The following is a 21741-nucleotide window of genomic DNA, read 5'->3' on the forward strand; positions in this document are numbered from 1 at the left end:
CTTTACCTGTTTTTTCATAATAACCACGCTATTTTCAACGTTCTTATCCTACACACTTCAATCAAAATGGAAGAAAATATTCATAACAAATTATTTATACAGCACACATTCTTTATTTTACTGAAACAAACTTAGTTTGGCGAGGGGTATAAAAAGGTGAGCTTGTCCGTAGTCGGTAGCCAGTTTAATGGTTTTTGGATAATAACTTGAATATGTTCCAAATGAGTTAATAATTTTTGTAACGCAGATGAAACCGTATAAATATAGGTTGAGTTCAGATATAGTTACAGACAAATACTTTCACAGGGTTTTGCCTCTTTTGTCTTCAATTTTGCTCACACAAAGTCTTGTTTCATATTACTTTTTCTAACAATTTTTTACCATTTTGTGCTTTAATTTACAAAAATAACACATTGTATCCAGAAAACAATGATTTAAAACCCAAAACATCTATAAAAGCGTGATTTTTGAATTAATATTATAAAATACAGATTTTGTTTGTATTACAGGCCAAGATTTTCATGTCTTCTTTTAATATTAGTAATTCTTTTCTTGCTGTTTCCATATCTCTGTGCCGAGATGGTAATTTAATGATAAGGGTTTAATGAAAAATCTTCTCAAAGAAATAAATATTATAGGTGGACATTTAAAATACATTACAGCACAATTTAGTACCAAGTTGAAAAGTGGGGTTATTAATGACTTTCATTAATATATCTAGTTTTATCAAACCAAACAATACTTCATAGATTTACAACAAAAGTGTATATAGATTATATAAACTTCTTGATAAACTAATGGAAATTAAAAATCCAAAATATCAGTTTTAATTGATTTATCTATTGATATTACATAAACGAATGTCACAAATATCTACAAATGCATAAATATAAACTACATTATATTGCTTATAACTCAGTATTTATCATGTTGACAGAATTAATAAAGACGAGCTGTGTACTGAGGTCAATGTTGTTTCTGGTGAGTAATTTATAAAACAATGGTATGATAATCGAATTAAATTCCTTGTAAACATTTAGAAACAATTTTTAAAGCACACATTGAGATACCAGTGCACCTTTAAGAATTACGTGCATTTTATTTTTTTGAAGATCATTATGGTATACTTAAATATCCGTTTCTAGTACAAAATAATATTGAACGATGTAACTGCTTAATAAATCAATTTTTAAATATGATTTTCTAACATTTCTTTTAGATACCATCACTATATACACGTTTAAGGTATGTCCTTGATATTTTTTTAACCATTTCAGATATTTTGAAAGCCATAAAAACATTTATATTAATAATTTGCAAATAGTAGTTAGATTAAATTGTAACTTTGTCCAGAAAATTTTATCTTATACTTATCCGTCACGTGCTTGCTTTAGATCTGGTTTTGGCAAGTACACGATATTGATAATCACAGTTATTTTTCCTGGTTATTGTTGTGGTTTAAATAATAGCTGACAATTATTATTAAATATAAAACTTTTTTTACTAGTATCGACCTCATTTCGTTGAGCCAAGTTTACCTACGGATGCCGAGGTAGAATGTCTCGCTGGTGGACCATGTCACGTGCTCTATCGTGTGACTCCTGGAACTGGAAATGAAAACGAATGGTAATAATATATAATATTTTCGTTTGTTGTTGAACATAATTTGAAGTTTTAATTAATTGACGTTTTTGAAAAGCATACTCTTGTACATGAAATATTCTTTGATAATACGCAAACATTATGATGTAAAAGTACATACAATCAGAGACAATCTTTTATTGAATTAGCAAATCAAGTATAAGGTTGATATGATCATTATATATGAGATATCTTATCATATGCTAAATGTTATGTTGTATCATTATAACAGTTCAATAATAATCAATATGAACTTTTTAGTGTGACGTTTAAAGTAAATCCACCTGCTGGGTTTGTGAACTATTTTCTCTTCTCATCATGCGATACGTGTCCTACTAATGGTAACTGTACAATCGATGTATCTATAGTTAACACTATTGTGGACAAAAACACTGCTCGAAGGATCTGTTTGACTGTCGGCCTAAAAGGGTAATATCCATAAGAATTATATTCATTGTTTTTCAATCTGATAAAAAAACTTCTTTCTAATTATTTGAACGTGATAAATATGACTCACTGATCTACATTCAGATTTATACTTCTTTATTATCAATACAAAATTGAATTAATTACTTTCCAACCGGCATTTTTTATACGATGCAAGCGCATAATTTGAAATATTCCTATCGTTTAATTTCTTCTTTTCATCATATGTGTATATTTATATCTAGAAAATCAGTCGACGGTGAGCAACGTTGTTTTACCATAAACGTAAAAGACCGAACGACTCTTGGTAGGCATTATACCGAAATTGTTTATTAATAATTAAAAATCGAGGTTTCGAGATATATGTTGTAAATACTTTACGTATATGGTAGGGTACGAGCATTTATAAGTACCAACAAGAGGTTTAAATTCTCGTGTAAAATCAATAAGTCAAATCTATAAATCTTTTCAGTTGTTTTTTTCCCTACAGTATGAACATGGTTTAAGCGATATGTTTTGCTCATCTTTATTTCAAAATGAGGAATGTTTATAAAGTTAATTCAAACTAATTCTCATGGCATAATAATAATATCAATATAAAATGTTTTAACATATACAATATCTGTTTTATAGTTAAGAAAGGATGTCAGACTCTCGAATGCAAGAATGGGGGCTTTTGTGATGGACATGACATGAATAATCCAGTTTGCTACTGTTCAAAGGGATTTTCGGGGCCACAATGCAATGAAGGTTACACTTTCATTCTGTTCTTATTATCAAATATAACTGCGTTTGTCTTTTACTCTTTTTGCCACGGACATTAGTTTGTACACTATTCGGGCTTATTATATAGAATAAAAAGTCTTTGATCCGAGATTAAAAATACAGATAAAATAATGCTCTAACTCATAAAACAAATCAAAACAATAGTATACATAAGTTTATCTAATGTAAAATTTATCATGGAAGATTTTCCACCATTGTAACTGCATACGATTTATGCCCATTAAACTTCTAATGATTTTTTATATCATTTGTAGCGTATGTAGATAGCCAAATGACGGGACCACAAACACTGGTAATGTAAAAATAGCTTTGAATTGAAACATATCAATCACGTTCCTCAAGTATCCAACACAGAACGTTTGTTAAATAGTCTAATACCGACTACATTTTTGCAGTAGTACAAAAACTACTTTTCAAATCTAATAGATATTTAGATATTTAATTACACTGTAACAACATGCATGTAGGCCACAGTAAATGAATAAAAAAAGATCAGTTTCTACTAATTGATAGATAACGATGGGAGCCAAAATCTTAATCTGTCATACTTGACTTTTGATAATATTATTTTTTAAAATAATTATTGGCAGCTTACAATATTACAATAAAACATCCATCATTAAATCTTTGTAGAGTTTCATCGGAGATTTAACAGTTCCGTCCGAGGTTAAATGCGTAATCAACGAGGCATGTGATATACCGTTCCAAGTGTTTTCAAAGAACGGACATTCGTAAGCTTTCCTATGTTTTGGCTATCTATAAGTGTATCTTTTTTAATATTTTGCATGAAAAAAGTTTCGTAAGTAAACAATATTTATGATTTCTAATAGTTACTGAACAAATCAAATTTTGAATAAAACTATGTTGTTTATTGGTCACTTTTTTGAAGATATCGCATAAAAGATTTTTTATATTACTTATGTGTTTTTATGCCAAGCCCAAGTGTATCTCTGGGATATCATGATCCACGGCTGAATGTGATGGTACCTTCCTTTATGCCTCTCACAAGTTCTTCTACCGTATTTCAAGGAAAGGTTGTGTCTATTCCAAATGAGGCAGGGGAATTCAGATTCTGTCTGCAGGCAACTCTCAACAGGTAAGAAATGACACACATCCAGTTAATCATCTCATAGCACATATACAAATTGACTTTTCGTGACTTGTGGGAGTCGAAAACCTTTACAAAATTGTCACGGTTTCATTTTCGCCTGTATTTTGCCGTTAAATAAAACCGTGTAACATTTCTGAATTTCAAACACACACGCGGTTTAATTTTTTGAAAACAATACTGGTTTTCCTCATATGTTGGTTACTCATTAATATAAGGTGGCTGTTAACTTTATCCCGTACAAGATAATAATAAGCCTTGGCCGACTAACATACTCGTTTTTATCGTAATAATATTGTCATGGCTACTACTTAATGTCATTACTTTAATGTTTATTTTATTTGTTTGTCGGTCATATTAAAAACGATCATAAACTTAAAATTTGTCATAACTGCATATTTAAAGCTTCAATTCGTATATTTTTTTTTTCTTTTGATTTTTAGCAAAACTGAAGATGAAATATGTGTCATGGTTAAAGTGATAAGTAAGTAGCTGAACAGTTTAATCTTCAAACATACATAAAATCGCAAATAATTGTATGATTGGAGAAACAAATATAATTCGAATAGTAACAACGGCTTTAGTACACTACCTATATACTTATGGAATTTGAATAAAATAAATAAATGACCACCATTTCAAGACGCAAAAGCTTATTTCCAATAAGTTCAATTTTCACATATTGTCAATATTACATGTATGAATACAAACATGTCATATATGTTTATTTGTTTCATGGAGACACGTTGTTCTAAGGAGTATTGTTTCAATCTTAGAGCCAGAAGTTACTATTGAACTTTGTACATGTATATAGACAGGACTTAAATGATATTATGGCCTTGTATAAGATGCTTTGGGCATTTTGTGTTATCTTGGTAAATTTTACCTATTTAGGGTATGGTGAATATGATAAAGGTGGATTCCAAACTGATAAACTTAATCTTGACCATTGAAATGGCCATTTAAAATGACCACTTAATGGCTTCCAATTTGTTTAAAATAAATGTCAGTATATCAAATGCAGGGGGGTCGAACGTATAGCGGAGCGATACTCCTTTAAGCGAGGTGAATTCATGCGATACGCCCTAATGGCGGACGGGAGCGAAAACGAAAGAGAGCATGTTTTTTCCAAATATTTGTTGTCTATTGTAATTTTTTGAAGAATAGCATTGTGCATGCTGATCAAAACTATAATTGTGCATGATTGTCAAAATAAAATACGAAATTTTATAGAATTGAGGAAGTTATTGAGGTATTTGTTGCTGCAAATTTAACCGTCAACCTGATATGCACATGCAAACGAATAATGTATCAGTCGTTTTAAAACGAGATATTCGATTAGTTTAAGTCCCAACATGTTTATTTTTGAAAACAAAACGATATACTAGAGTAGTTTTCCATATCTATCCGAAAGTATATAACATATTTCCAGTTTTCTTACTGTACGCCTAATATTTGGTCCGATAAACCAACTGTACGCACATATGTTGGTATGTTTTTCTGTAGCAACTTCCTCATTACAGTACATTCTTATTCAATTTTGATGAAATATCAAGTTTTGAGTTTGTATGTTAATCATATGAAAACCACAGTGTCAATTAAAACAAGTGTCAATAAATGTACATTCGTGTATTAAACTATGGTATAGTTAATTTAAATATTCTTTTCTCACAAAGGTTAATAATTAAAATGAGATGATAAGTTATGCACAGAAATTTGAAATTCTATCAAGTAATCAATAGGCACGATAATATTCGTTTTGTTTCTTCCATTTTTTTTGCAATGGAACTTGAAATTTATAAAAAAATAATAATACTGGTTTGATTTCCTCTATGGATTGGATGTTATATATTATATACAGAGCACATCATTATATTTCAGTAATTCTGATGTTTGTCATTAGCTCTGTCGCTTTGAATATATAATTATGTTACTCCATAACCAGTGTATACCAAACAGCTTTGTGTATTTGCTTATGAAAGCATTCATACTTTTAGTGATTTAACATATCTGCCAGTAGTTTTACTTTTAAAACTAGGCTTTCTCTGCAACATTTAATGTATAGCATTACCCCTCACTTTTTTGTAAATATTCATTTCCACTAGGAGTTACTCTTATTGTTAAAGCAAGTGTACCAAGAGATTTGTACTGTTACAGGCCAACAGCACTTTTTAACAGTATAAAATCTGGGCAAGTGATTTTTATGTAAATAAAAGTATTATTGATTACAGTATCTGTTCGGGAAATAAAATAAATAAAACACAAGCGTTTGTGGGTAACAGTAAAAATATCAACCCTCCTAAAAATACTGTTTCCCTCGGCTAACATCTTGGCTAACAGTATTTTCCTTGGGATGATAGTTTAACTGTAACCCACAAACCCATGTGTTATTTATATACTACTCCATAAGCAGTGTGACTCAATCTAATATTATATACTCAAAAACTTTTTGTTTATTTGCACATGTGTCAGCATTTGTACTTGTGGTACTTTACCTATCTGGCAGTAGTTTTGTTTGTTAATCAATTTGTAATGTTTTAATTGCTCTGCTACATTTATAACAGTGTATTTGCACATGTGAGAATCAGCTGTTCCTAAGAAAGACACTGAGCTGTTTGGTGTCCAATGACTGACTGAATTTTGAAACTGTAGTTTTGTGTTTTTTCCTGACAGGCCACAATTATGTGCACTACAAAAATAGCCTGTTCTAAACAACATTTTAGAAAAGAATTTTACCACCTGGTTCTCAGTCTCTATCTCTAGAACAGCAGTGAAATGTACTTTCACTGTATTTTATAGGTTGTTTGAAATGTTCAATTCTATTTATAATATGAAAAAAAATCAGTTTGACAGCACATGTGCAAACGATCTTAGAACCTCATGAAGTAAAACAGCCCTTATATCACATATTAACTGCTATTTTTCTGAAATGTTCTGCTTTAAAAGTGAGTTAAATTATACAAGAATTCATTCTTACATATTTTGGTCAAATTCCTACTTTTTATCTAAGGTCTTAGAGTAAAGGTTACTTTTTTCCAACTCCTAATTTTCACAGGATAATTATTATTAATTATTTAAATTAAGTTCAAACACTTATATAGATGGTTATACAAAACTTTTATTTCAAGTAAATCTTTAAGGAAAGAAGAAGATTTCAGAATTCCGGAAACGGGCAAATATATGGTAGATATCTTAGTATAGATCAATAGGAAAACATGTACAGCAGATGTGTTAATGAAAAATATCGAACCTTTAACAGCGTACAGTTTATCTTTATCGCACCAAAATCCAGCGTACACTTAAAATATTTTGACCAATAAGCGTCTATGTATATCGGAGCACAAAGGTACTTGCTATGCAACTCAATTATGCTTACTCTTATAGAATAAAGAAGAAAAAGAAATTAACTATATTAATATAAGCTTGCATTAAGCGATTTTATTCACCGACCCAAAATTAGTTGCCGTCAGTTTACCTTCAATAACTTTTTTTCGTTATGAATTTAGGCCTCTTTTATTTTGATGAAATGTGTGTCGGTCCTATCTTGACATTCTCAATACAAAATATGCAATTGTAATCGAAGATTTATGAAATACTTAATAAAAAACACTCACTCTGACGTGTGTTTACACGAGTAAATCTGCCATTAGGGCGTATCGCATGAAATCACCTCGCTTAAAGGAGTATCGCACCGCTATACGTTCGACCCCCTGAAATGAAACTTCTTAAGTTGGGAAAAACCTGAAATTTGTCACAAAGCATGTTTAGGTAAAGACCAGTTAGAGAGCAAATCAGAGTATAAAATGAATATGGCTAAAAATCCAAGATGGCGCACATCGTTTCCATGGTCCGATGTAGGGGACGTAATATTAAAGACAATACTGAATATATAAAAGTTTCAAAAAATGAGAGACTAAACCTCCGAACTTCAGGCCTGTTACATTAACAAAGCCAACAGGTTTTCGTTGGTAAAATTAATAACCCTGTAACTTAGTCATCAAATGTAATGAATCATGGTCATGACTACAAAATCTGCAAAAGGCTCGTTTTATTTCCATCACAGAAAACCCCCAGTCACGCAATTTCTTATAATAAGCATACAAAAACAAGCCACGCTATCATAAACATACAATTATTATATATTGCTAACGCCTGATTAACATTAAAGGGACTCCACTGAGGTTTTTTGACATGGTGGGACTGAAAATATTTTTGTCCAGATAAATGGACCATTTGAAGTAGGTTTAGACCACTAATCTTTGTGCAAAATTTCAGATCATTAGCGCACTTCGTTTTTCCGGAATAAATATACAAATTGTAAATAATTGACACAAAATGAAAGACGTTTAAACGCTTTTCACTCAAAACGGGCTAAGAAAAGCATAAAAATACGATTTTCAATTTATTTCAAAGTATATTTCTTAATTAATTTTGCGTATATTTCTGTTTAAAGTACCCCAGCGGTAAACGGTAAAAGGGACCGAGTAAGAGTACACTTTGCATATTTAGCCCCGCCTATAAATAAAGCACGAATTTCTTATAAAGCGTTATCATCATGATTAAAATAGACTATAAATCAGTGGAAATTATCAGTGTTACTGTATGTAAGTGCATATGCTTAATCCTCCTAATAAATTTATGCATATGTCTAGAAAATGGAAACAGGCTTTAAACTTCAGGACATACAACTGTAGAATAATGGTTTTTCATTCATATGCCTAATAATTTAATCAGCAGATGAACCTATGTTAGGATATCAAGTAAGATTATTATAGGATCATCTGAATGCACTTGTACACAATGTATACTTATGTTCATGAAAGATATATGAGTAATCACATTATAAGAGAGATCATCTGCATGAACATATACTAGTTTTTATAGAAGATGCATGAGAGGTTAATGTAAGATGAGCAGGGAATCATCTAGATGTAAATATACATTAGTAGTGATGGAATATATATGAAGAAGGGTCATCTGTATAAACACTGTAGTTCTTAAAGAACATATGTGAGGGAAATACATATAAACATTTTTATTATGGAACAGATATAAGGGTAACTCGTAAGATGCCCAGGGGATTATCTAGATGTACATATACTATAGTTTTCATGGAACAGAAATAAGGGGATCACGTAAGATTACAAGATCATCTGGATGTACATAAACTTTTTTTCATTACATATCAGATGTAAGGGGATCAAATAAAAAGACCAAGGGATCATCTAGATGTACATATACTATAGTTTTCATTGAACAGAAATAAGGGGATCACGTAAGATGACCAGGTGACATTTAGATGTATATACTCTTTTTCATTCTGGAACATATATGAGGGGATCAAATAAATGACAAGGGGATCATCTATATGTACATAAACTATTTTTTTATTATGGAACAGATGTAAGGAGATCATGTAAGAATACAAGGGGAATATCTAGATGTACATATACTATAGTATTCATTGAAAATAAATAAAGGTATCACGTAAGATGATAAGGGGATCACGTAGATGACAAGGGGATCATGTAGATGTACATTTAATATAGTTTTAATTGAACAGAAAGAAATAAAGGGCTCACTTACAATGACCAGGAGATCATATAGATGTACATACTCTTTTTCATTATGGAACATTATGAGGGTATTTCGTAAAATGACAAGGGGATCATGTAGATGTACATATACTATAGACTTCATTGAACAGAAATAAAGGGATCACATAAGATGACAATGGTATCATCTAGATGTACATATACTATAGTATTCATTGAAAAGAAATAAAGGGATCACGTAAGATGACAATGGTATCATCGAGATGTACATATACTATAGTATTCATTGAACAGAAATAAGGGGATCACGTAAGGTGAGAAGGGGATCATCTAGATGTATATATACTATAATATTCATTGAACAGAAATAAGGGGATCACGTAAGGTGATAAGGGGATCATCTACATGTACATATACTACCAGGAGATCATATAGATGTACATACTCTTTTTCATTATGGAACATATATGAGGGTATCGCGTAAAATGACAAGGGGATCATGCAGATGTACATATACTATAGACTTCATTGAACAGAAATAAAGGGATCACGTAAGATGACAATGGTATCATCTAGATGTACATATACTATAGTATTCATTGAAAAGAAATAAGGGGATCACGTAAGATGCCAATGGTCATCATCTAGATGTACATATACTGTAGTATTCATTGAACAGAAATAAGGGGATCACGTAAGGTGACAAGGGGATCATCTAGATGTACATATACTATAGTATTCATTGAACAGAAGTAAGGGGATCACGTAAGGTGACAAGGGGATCATCTAGATGTACATATACTATAGTATTCATTGAACAGAAATAAGGGGATCACGTAAGATGACAATAGTATCATCTAGATGTACATATACTATGGTATTCATTGAACAGAAATAAGGGGATCACGTAAGGTGACAAGGGGATCATCTAGATGTACATATACTATAGTATTCATTGAAAAAAAATAAGGGGATCACGTAAGGTAACAAGGGAATCATCTACATATACATATACTACCAGGAGATCATATAGATGTACATACTCTTTTTCATTTTGGAACAGCTATGAGGGTATCGCGTAAAATGACAAGGGGATCATGTATATGTACATAATCTATACACTTCATTGAACCGTAATAAGGGGATCACGTAAGATGACAATGGTATCATCTACATGTACATATACTATAGTATTCATTGAACAGAAATAAGGGGATCACGTAAGGTGACAAGGGGATCATCTAGATGTACATATACTATAGTATTCATTGAACAGAAATAAGGGGATCACGTAAGATGACAATGGTATCATCTAGATGTACATATACTATAGTATTCATTGAACAGAAATAAGGGGATCACGTAAGGTGACAAGGGGATCATCTAGATGTACATATACTATAGTATTCATTGAACAGAAATAAGGGGATCACGTAAGGTGACAAGGGGATCATGTAGATGTACATATACTATAGTTTTCATTGAACAGAAATTAGGGGATCACGTAACATTACAAGGGATTATCTAGATGAACATTGACACTTTTTTCATTATGGAACAAATATAAAGAGATCACATAAAATGACCAGGGGATTATCTAGATGGAAATATACAGTAACTATAGTTTTCATTGAACAGAAATAATGAAATCACTTAAGATTACTAGAATTTATCTAGATATACATAAACTCTTTTTCATTATGGAACATATGTTAGGGGATCACGTAAAATGACCAGGGTATCGTCTAGATGTGCATATACTATAGTATTCATTGTACAGAAATAAGGGGATCACGTAAAATGACCAGGGGATCATTTAGATGTACATATACTATAGTTTTCATTGAACAGAAATAAGGGGATCACGTTAGATTACATGGATATCATGTAGATGTACATTTTCTTTTTCATTTTGGAACAGATATGATGGGATCACGTAAAATGACCAGGGGATCATCTAGAGTAGATGTACAAATACTATAGTTTTCATTGAACAGAAATATAGGAATCACGTAAGATTACAAGGGGATCATGTAGATGTTCATATACTCTTTTATATTAAGGAACATATATGAGGGGATCACGTAAAATGATGAGAGGATCATCTAAATGTACATATAAGTACTATAGTTTTCATTGAGCAGAAATAAGTGGATCACGTAAGATTATCGCGACGTTCCAGCTTTACTGGTGGAGGGCGACTGTCGGGATTCGAACCCAAAGCAGTGAGGGGCAAGTAGTTTGAAGTCAACGACCTTAACCACTTGTCCACGGACGCAAATAGTATCTATACATCTAGATGATCACCTGGTTATCTTACGTGATCCCCTGATATCTGTTCAATTAATCTTATACTATATGCACATATAGACGATCCCCTGGTCATCTTACGTGATCCCCTTATTTCTGTTCTGGTCAGCTAAAATTATCCCCATTTATCTGCTCCAAAATATGAAAGCATATAAGTACATCTAAATGACCCCCTGGTCATCTAACGTGATCCCTTTATTTCTGTTCAATGGATACTATAGTAAATTTTGATATAGTTGAACCCGTTGTCATCTTTCGTGATCTCCATATATCCGTTCCATAATTAGAAAGAGTATATGTACATGTAGATGATCCCCTGGTCATCTTATGTGATCCCCTTATATCTGTTCAATGATTCTTACAGTATATGCACATCTAGATGATCCCCTTGTCATCTTACAAGATCCCCTTATTTCTATTCAATGAAACTATAGCATATGTAAAATTAGATGATCCCCTGGTCATCTTACGTTGTCCCCTTATATCCCCTCCATAATAAGAAAGAGTTCATGTACATTTAGATGATCCCCTTGACAGCTTACATGATAACCATATATGTGTTCCATAATAAGAAGGAATAAATGTACATGTAGATGATCCCCTGCTCATTTTCGTGACCCCTTCATTTCTGTTCAATGGATACTATAGTAAATGTAAATAAAGTTGATCCCCTTGTCATCTTTCGTGATCTCCATATATCCTTTCCATCATTAGAAAGAGTAGATACATGTAGATAATCCCCTGGTCGTCATCTTACGTGATCCCCTGATATCTGTTCAAAGAATCTTATACTATATGCACATTTAGACGATCCCCTGGTCATCTTACGTGATCCCCTTAATTATTTCTGTTCAATAAAAACTATAGCATATGTAAAATTAGATGAAGCCCTGGTCATCTTACATGATCCACTTATATCTGTTCAATGCAAAATATAGTATATGTACATATAGATGGCCCACTGGTCATCTTACGTGATCCCTTATATCTGTTCAATGAAAAGTACGGTATATGTACATTAAGATGATTCCCTGGTCAACTTACGTGATCACCTGATATCTGTTCAATGAAAACTATAGTTTATGTAAATCTAGATGACCCACTTGTTATATTACGTTATCTCCTTGTATTCTGTTCAATGAATACTAAAGTATGTGTACATATAGATGATCCCCTGGTCAGCTTACATGATACCCATATATCTGTTCCGTAATAAGAAAGAATAAATTTACATGTAGATGATACCCTTGTCATCGAACGTGATCGGTATCCCTTTATTTCTGTTCAATGAATATTATAGTATGTGCACATCTAGATGATCCCCTTGTCTGCTTACATGATACCTATATATCTGTTCCATAATAAGAAAGAATAAATGTACAATGTAGAGATCCCCTGCTCATCTCACGTGATAACTTTATTTCTGTTTTCAATGAATGCTATAGTATATATGGACATATAGACGATCCCCTTGTCATTTTACGTGATCCCTTTATTTCTATTCAATGGATACTATAGTAAATGTACATATGGTTGATCCCCTTGTCATCTTTCGTGATCTCCATATATCCGTTCCATAATTAGAAAGAGTATATGTTACATGTAGAAATGATCCCCTGGTCATCTTATGTGATCCCCTTATATCTGCTCAATGAATACTATAGTATATGTACATCTAAATGATCCCCTGGTCATCTTACGTGATCCCCTGATATCTGTTCAATGAATCTTATACTGTATGCACAGCTAGACGATCCCCTGGTCATCTTACGTGATCCCCTTATTTCTGATCAATAAAAACTATAGCATATGTAAAATAAGATGATCCCCTGGTCATCTTACGTTATCCCCTTGTATCCCTTCCATAATAAGAAAGAGGACGTGTATATCTAGATGATCGCCTGGTCACCTACGTGATTCAATGATATCAGTTAAATGAAAATTATTTTATGTGTACAAGTAGATGATCCCCTGGTCATCAAGTACGTGACCCGCTGATATCTGTTCAATGAAAAGTATAGTATATGTACATGGTCATCTTACGTGATTGCGTTGTATCTGTTCAATGAAAACTATATAGTATAAACTTGGTCCTCTTATAATGTGATTCCTAATATATTTTTCATATGAACAAAACTATACATTGTATGTATATTCAGATGATCCTTTAGTCATCTAACTTGATATCATCACATAGGTTCATATGCTGATTAAATCATTTGGCATATGAATGAAAGCACCATTATTGCACGACTTAACACTTTAAAGTCTTTTTCCATTTTTATAAGACATTCGTGTATATTTATTAGGGGGATTAAGCATATGCACTTACATACAGTAACACTGATCATTTCCACAGATTTATAGTCTATTTTAATCATGATGATAACGCTTTATAAGAAATTCGTGCTTTATTTATAGGCGGGGCTAAATATGCAAAGTGTACGCTTACTCGATCCCTTTTTCCGTTTACCTACCCCAGCTCATGTATGTAAGAAATTCAAATGTTAGGTTTTTAGGCTTTTAAACCTCAGTGGAGTCCCTTTAACTAGACTTGAAGCCGGAACGAAGTAGATTACGTTACCTATCAGCCGAACATATTTGCTCGAACATGCACATCCAGCTAAGAATTGTCTAAAGATTATGTGTTTGGTGAAACTTATCAACAATGTTCTAGTGCTACATGAATCTGTATGTATATACTTAACAGATTCAAATGAGACAAAAGTAAATAATCAGAAGTAATATTGATTACATATGTATAATTCAATGCAAATTCAATAATTCAATGAAGAAAATTTAAAAGTAGTATGCCTCAATTCTGATTATTGCTACCTAAACCCACAAGTTGTGTTAAATTTAAGACATCGGTTTCTACAAGTAATGATCTACTATACCATCGGGTACATTTATATAACTAAGCCAACGCGTTTTCTTGCAGCTATCCTTACTCCCAACATAACTAAATGGTCAGAGGCAGAGCCTTTCCTTAAACTTCTCTTTACCACCTTTTCATATTGGGACATTGTCCTTCACATAACTACTTTTACAACCACTTTCACTAACTGGTTAGAAGCATAAATTTTGCTCCAAAGACACTCGGCTTAAAAGGCAACCTAATACAATTTTAGAGCTACCAGACTAGAGACTGGACTAGGTATGATTGCTTTACAGTTCTTAAAGCTACTACTCTCTTATCGACATGCCTTTACTGCATTTATCCCACATATTATGGTATTACAGTTCAGTTGGTGGTATTAACATACTGATGATTTGGCTTCTGGGACATTGTAGGGATCACTTATGTTAATTTGAAACCCCTCTTGACATTCCAAACTGACTTGTTTTGAACAATTGTTTTGGAGAAGTGTGCTTTTGGCTTTTTGGTGCAGGCATTTAACATGTTTGCTAAAAATTTAAATGCGCCAATGATTCAATTGCGTTTCAGCTAGCTCTTTGCGGGATTTGGCTCTGAACCAGGAATCAATTATTCAAGCACATAAAGAGACATACGACTGTAACTGACACTAATTATGCGGAATAAAGACAGTCTAGAGCTTTGCCCTATAGTGTCCAGCAAAACGCCCATATTTTATTACCTTTTGACCACTAACATCTCTCAACATTAAAATGAAAGCATTCAATCTGCTTTTTTCAACGAATTTCCAAGTCTCAAAGTACTAGAAATATATTTGACCAACCTAAGTTGAAAGTCAAATGAGATCATGTCATGATTTTACGCTCAAAGCCATTTTGTTCCGCAGGTATGCCCAAGGTTTCTCGATAAAAGACCTAAAATAAATAGGAATGTCTCATGAAGAATCTCTTATTCCAAACAACCCTTAGTTATTCTCAAAGCACTGTTTGAAATTCCCTTAGCTAGCTGTTTGGTTATATTTGCCGTTTCTTATCATATACATTCAACAATATTCCACCGTTTCTATCCGAATACTGGCAGCCCTAAGCCATTCAAAATGCATAATTTAATATCACATGATAACAAAATGGACGACAAGAAACCTCAAAAATGGGTGTCTACGGAGCGCGTCATCCGCCATTTTTTTGTCGGTTTACCTTTTTAAAAAAATGAAACACTTTCTTCATGTACGAAGCTTGAAACCAGTGTGTAGCTATAGACTCCTACGGGATAAATAGTATAATTTTCTATAAAAAGAATAAGCATTACCTCTTTTGTTCAGGAAGGAGTCCCTTTCGCTGAATTCTTTTATTCGAATACTCGTTTTTGGAAAAACTAATACTTGCATTAATTTCTATCTGCAGTTTCATTTTTCTTATCATTTTTAACACCGCCTTAAGCATTTTCTTGAGTAGTAAAAAATTCAGAAAACAAAACATCAAAAGACTCTACGACATTTCCAAGCTAATACTTCAGAAAATGACAAATTTATGCTATGTGTACATATAAGCATGTGGGTACTGAATGCACGAGTGTGATGCAAACTATACATATGAGACCATATTAAGAGCTTTATTTCATAACACAGTAAAATTCTTCCAAAACTCCATTATCAAATTTATTCAGCAGACACTTTCTATTGAACAAATTGTAACTTACCTTACATAATTATAATCTTACTCTGTCAAATAAAACATTAGGTTATACATAATATATGACTTTTTTTGGCCGTGTGTTGTGGCGATTTTTACGTATTAACCTAAAATAACTAGAAAATTGTTATATCATCAATTGAATAACTGTTTTAGAAGAGTAAATGACATTATTTTTATTTTATTTTTACTAACCAATTTACAGAGATGACCTTTCCTAGACATTAAAATTATGTTTGCCAGTCAGATATCACGGTCATAAATTTAAAATAATTTTTTTTATAAAAATAATAAGGTTCAAAATCTATATAGCAGACATTTAAAAGAGACGTACGTTTTCAAAACCTTTGCGTTTATTTTGCGGTCCGGTGTATTTGAAATTATGATAAGTTCCATTCACTTCAAAATCGATATCATAATGAAAATTTATTTCTGTATAAAACTACATGGCATTTCATGGTGAAAAATATCACATAATTATTACCATGAGTGATACAACAACCAATAAAAATCATTAAAAATAACTATATTATGACTTTAAATTGAAACCTTAAGACTAGTTATAAGAAGACAAACTAAACATAATAGTAATTAAATAATCATTTTGATAGACATTATATAAAATACCACCAAGTTATTTATAAATGGAAAATTGTGCCAATTCATGTATTCATATACCTAGGATGACACAAAAAAGTCCTTGTTAATTCATTTGTTTCCATTGTGGTCCAGAATATTTATTATAATATATCAATATCAGATATCAATTTTCAGTTATTCAATCTTAAAAACAGTTTATAGAATCTATTTCTATTTTAGGTACAGCCCTGGAAAAAACGGACAAGGTAAATATTAGTTAATTTGTTTAATTTGCGCTTGAGACATTGCTTTATCTTCTAATGTAAATATTGATAGAAAATTAATTAATTTAAACATGATTTGAATAATCAGTTAATGATTTTCAACATTAGTTATTGAAAAGAGTTTCTGACAAAATATTTAAGTATGTTGAAAAATCGGTTGAGAAAAGTAGAAACTCATAATTTTATTGTTGTCATTTTTTTTTCATTTTTGCAGACCAAGCCCTTCTTTTTTCCCCCTACACTATCAACTGAAGCTACTGTGATGTGTGAAATCAAAAAGGCTTGTCATTTCGACATGCATTTTACATCTGGAGATATGTTTAATTTTCCTGGAGTATGGTAATATTCAAGTTTATATTCTAAAAAGGGGGAAATTAAGTTTGCTTTTTTCCTTACTAAAACACAGCAATTTAAATATTTAGATTAATGCATTGCATGGATTTGTAATATTGTGCTGTTTTCATAAACTTTTAGTCCATCTCTGACTGAGAGGAGTCCAAGTCCCGTACAAGGTGTACACATATTTAAAGTAAAGAGAGAGAACAGTACGGTGTGTACTGGGGATGTCACGTATGTTCCACCTCAAGCAGACGGTTCGCACCAACTTTGTCTCCAAGTATCGATACCAGGGTAACAAACATTTTATTTCTGTCATTCAAATATTTTAAAGTTATTATTTTGTGAAATGATAGATCTGTCGTATTGATAGTGATGATGATTTAAGTTTAACTACTGGTATAACTTAACGATCCATTATCATTCTAATGAACAAGTTTGTTTGTAGTCGTTAACTACACTTGCAGTTCATATAGTGTAGAAACAACAAAGTGGTAAGCTCAATTAAGTATCCCGCATTTGATTAACGCTCCTGATAAAACCAATAAGCAGTGTATTTGAAAATAACTGAAAATGAATTTCGTTACATACATTCAGGAAAAAAGGTGAACGTAGATGTTACACTATTAAAGTAGTCACAGATATGGACAGGGAAGGTAAATATATCTAATTATTAAAGTTTTGATTATTTTGTTTGAAATGATCATTATCATCAAAAATAAATTTACCATAAATATGTACGATCAATGTTTTTAATGTGAAAACTTATATTTTGCAGTTATATCACCATGTCGTGGAATCACTTGTCAACACAACGGAAAATGTATGGCGGATTTCAGGAAGACGCCAGTAACATACTCGTGCATTTGTACATCGGATGGATTCATAGGCACAAATTGTGAACATGGTGAATATAATTTATTGATCTTTAATATTACAACTTAAAGGTTTGTACAACAAATAATTCTATAGGCTTATCAAAAATTTTTGTATCAAGCTTTCGAATAAGATCGGCAAAGCAATATACTCAGATGCAGGTGGAGATGCGGTTTTGTGAAGTTGTAGAAACCTGACAAAGTACTGTGATTGCTTGCTATTCCATGTCAACGATAAAAATATAGTGACAATTGAAATACTTTCTTGCTTCTTTATTAATAATAATTTTATTGTTGCTTACTTATAATTTTTAAGAACGTGAAGAAAATCAATGATGAACAAACTTTTTTTTTACAATTTAATATGGTCACAAATATGCGTTTGTATTATAAATAGTTAGACAAATATACAATGGTATCAATAACAAGATCGAATAAACTGCAAAATGTGTCACAAAAAAGAAAACGATAAAAAAATAAACAATTCTCGCTCAGTCATTAAAACTTTGTGTCAAATCGCAGAGTTCATCACAAAAACTTTATAATATGAAACCCGCTAAAGTGACGCCAGTAAAGAAGGAAATTACATTAGGTTTATTTTAATACGATTTATGAATTCTTTATCAGGAATAAACAATAACAAGACTTTACCAGGTGTCAGGAATTTGAATGGTACGATTAGTGGAATTCAATATTTTGAAATAGACAGCGCTATTCCATATGACGTCAAATGTGAAGAAAATAGTGACTGCTGCATTAATACACCGTATATTGGGATGAAAACTAGTCCGTAAGGAACTTTTACACGTATTTACTTTTCAATCTGCATGTTCTTTGCAAATATATATATAAACATAAAATTATATTAAATATGCCACTAATTTCATTCCATTTTGTTCATTTTGGTGAATATGATAACAAGAAAAGTAACTACCAACTAAATAAAGAGTATTCGACCGAATGTTGGCGTCTAATTGACAATTGACATCTAATTGTATATTGGGATAAACAATATCTATAATGGACTTTTTAAGACATTTTCTTTTTAATTTACATGAGCATTGCAAACATATAATATATAATGATATCAAATTTGTTACTTCTTTATTTCATTTTGTTTATTTTGGGGAATATGATAACGAAAAATGTTACTACCAACTAAATACCGAGTGTACGGTCGGATGTTGGCGTCTAATTGACAGTTGATCGTTAGTATTCAATTAATGTTTTAATTCTGTTTTTATTTGAGATTAAATTGATAACATTTTCTTAAAGTCAAGATCATCATAAAAAGGACTGTAAAAAGATTATGCCAGTTGACTTATATTTGTATTATTGTACACCGTTTACAACGAATAAAAAAGATACCCTTTTACAATGATCAACATGACAAAATAATATATAATGCCATTGCGCCTGATTGGATGAAAAAGATAGTGCGACGTTAATCTCCAGTTGCTTGTCCCATTATAACATGTCAATGTCCATGATGATTAACTCTGTTTTGGTAGGAAGAGATATAGCTAAATACAGTTGCAACTTTTGTGTAATTTTCTTCTTAATTCTTTCTTTTTTATTTAGTTTTAATCGTGATCAATGTTTTCTATTGAATGTGTTTCTTGATAACAAAGAAATTGTATAAAATACTATTTATGTTGTGTTTATTGCTTTTGAAGGACCTTTTATTTTCAATGTGTTCTTGCACTGAAAACAACATGTATAATATGTTGTTTGACGTCAGCTATAAAAGATTGTCCCATATTCCATCTTAGTGTAAGTTATATATGTTCTGATGTAGTCCATGTAGTCTTTATAGTCTTTCGTTGAATATTGAATTCTGCAAAAACCTATACTAGTACATGTGAGAGATGCACGTTTTTTTTATTTTTCGACTCCAGTCTATCGGGTTTCCATTATTTTTTATTTTATTTCCTTTTCTATGTTTTATCTTTCAGTCCATTGATTGGTTTTATGAGTTCCGGTTTGAGTATATCAAACAAAAGTGTGCTAGGAACTGGAAGTACTGATCATTCAAGACATATTTCACAGATATGTGTTAAAGCATCGCTAGGTGGTCCCTATAAATTCTGCCAGCAGACTACTACTAATAAAGGGTAACTTATTTGCACATACAAATGGTACAAATTCAGGGTAACTTATTTGCAACTACCATCAGCATAAATGTATGCTATTACTTATTTTCCATTAACATAGTTCTATCTGAAACATTTACAATAATTTATAGCTTACTTTGTTATTATATTGTTGAAATCACCCTGTTTTCCGATTTTATTTAATTTTGTTAAGATTTTCCTATTATCTTTAATATAATATATGCTATTTTATAAAGTTGTGATGATTTTTTTTTTATTTCAAGGATGAATATTGACGAGATTTGCACGAATATCACTGTACAACATAAAAGTAAGTCTTACATTTCAAATAAAATATCATTTATTGTCACGTCATATTACATTGCATGTTCATTTTTCAATATCCAATTATCTTGTCCAAAACCGCTGGGGGAAATTCAGTGAAACTTCACAGGAGGGAAAAGTACCATCCCTAGTTGTGCAATTCCATTGCATAATATGGCCGCCAGAGCTATAAATAGAAAAAGATTGTCCGCGCTTCATCTCCTAAACCGCTGGGGGACTTCAGTGAAACTTCACAGGAGTGATCAGTGTCATCCCTAGTCGTGCATATCGCCAGCAAATTCCGCTCCGTTTCACATAATGGCAACTTGAGCTTCAAATAGAAAATTCTTGTCAGGCTTCCACAGGTCAAAATGACGGTCGGGTTTCAATGAAACTTCACACAAGTGATCAGTACCATTCCCAGTTGTGCATATCGCTGGCACGTTCTGCTCTGCTGCACAAAATGGCCATCAGAGCTATAAATAGAAAAATCTTGTGTGGCTTAAACGGGTCAAACTGCTGATGGGATTTTAATGAAGCTTCACAAAAGTGATCAGTATCATCCCTAGTTGTGCGTAGCACAGGCAACTTCCCCTCCAATGCACAAATTGGCCGCCAGAGCTAAAAATCTTGCCCGGCTTTCACAAGTTAATCTGCTCGTCGGATTTCAATGACACTTCACAGAAGTGATCAGTACTATCCTTAATTGTGCATATCGCCGGCACGTTCCGCTCCGCTATACACAATGGTGGCCATAGCTATAAAAAGTAAATTCTTTAGTAAAATTTGTGTAGACTATTTCTCCTACATTAATAAAATAAATGAATGTTTAGGAATGATATTATTAAAGGCGGT

The 21741-nt window shown here is 31.9% G+C and overlaps 1 protein-coding gene across 1 annotated transcript in view; it reads left to right on the forward strand.

The window, feature by feature from the left end:
* Positions 1-21741, forward strand: part of LOC132732049 (uncharacterized) — a 73969-nt gene that overhangs the window by 47943 nt on the left and 4285 nt on the right. Inside the window, exons 33-50 of the mRNA XM_060718399.1 lie at positions 938-981; positions 1220-1245; positions 1508-1626; positions 1903-2070; positions 2313-2374; positions 2701-2817; positions 3108-3145; positions 3487-3584; positions 3791-3949; positions 4405-4445; positions 17215-17240; positions 17473-17597; positions 17733-17888; positions 18192-18250; positions 18373-18501; positions 19097-19259; positions 20425-20583; positions 20847-20893. Coding sequence (XP_060574382.1) covers positions 938-981; positions 1220-1245; positions 1508-1626; positions 1903-2070; positions 2313-2374; positions 2701-2817; positions 3108-3145; positions 3487-3584; positions 3791-3949; positions 4405-4445; positions 17215-17240; positions 17473-17597; positions 17733-17888; positions 18192-18250; positions 18373-18501; positions 19097-19259; positions 20425-20583; positions 20847-20893 — 1736 coding nt within the window. The remainder of the gene's footprint in view (positions 1-937; positions 982-1219; positions 1246-1507; positions 1627-1902; positions 2071-2312; positions 2375-2700; positions 2818-3107; positions 3146-3486; positions 3585-3790; positions 3950-4404; positions 4446-17214; positions 17241-17472; positions 17598-17732; positions 17889-18191; positions 18251-18372; positions 18502-19096; positions 19260-20424; positions 20584-20846; positions 20894-21741) is intronic.

Source organism: Ruditapes philippinarum, unplaced genomic scaffold, assembly GCF_026571515.1.
Source record: "Ruditapes philippinarum isolate M1 unplaced genomic scaffold, ASM2657151v2 ctg2963_1_1_1_1, whole genome shotgun sequence".
Classification (NCBI taxonomy): Eukaryota; Metazoa; Mollusca; class Bivalvia; order Venerida; family Veneridae; genus Ruditapes; species Ruditapes philippinarum.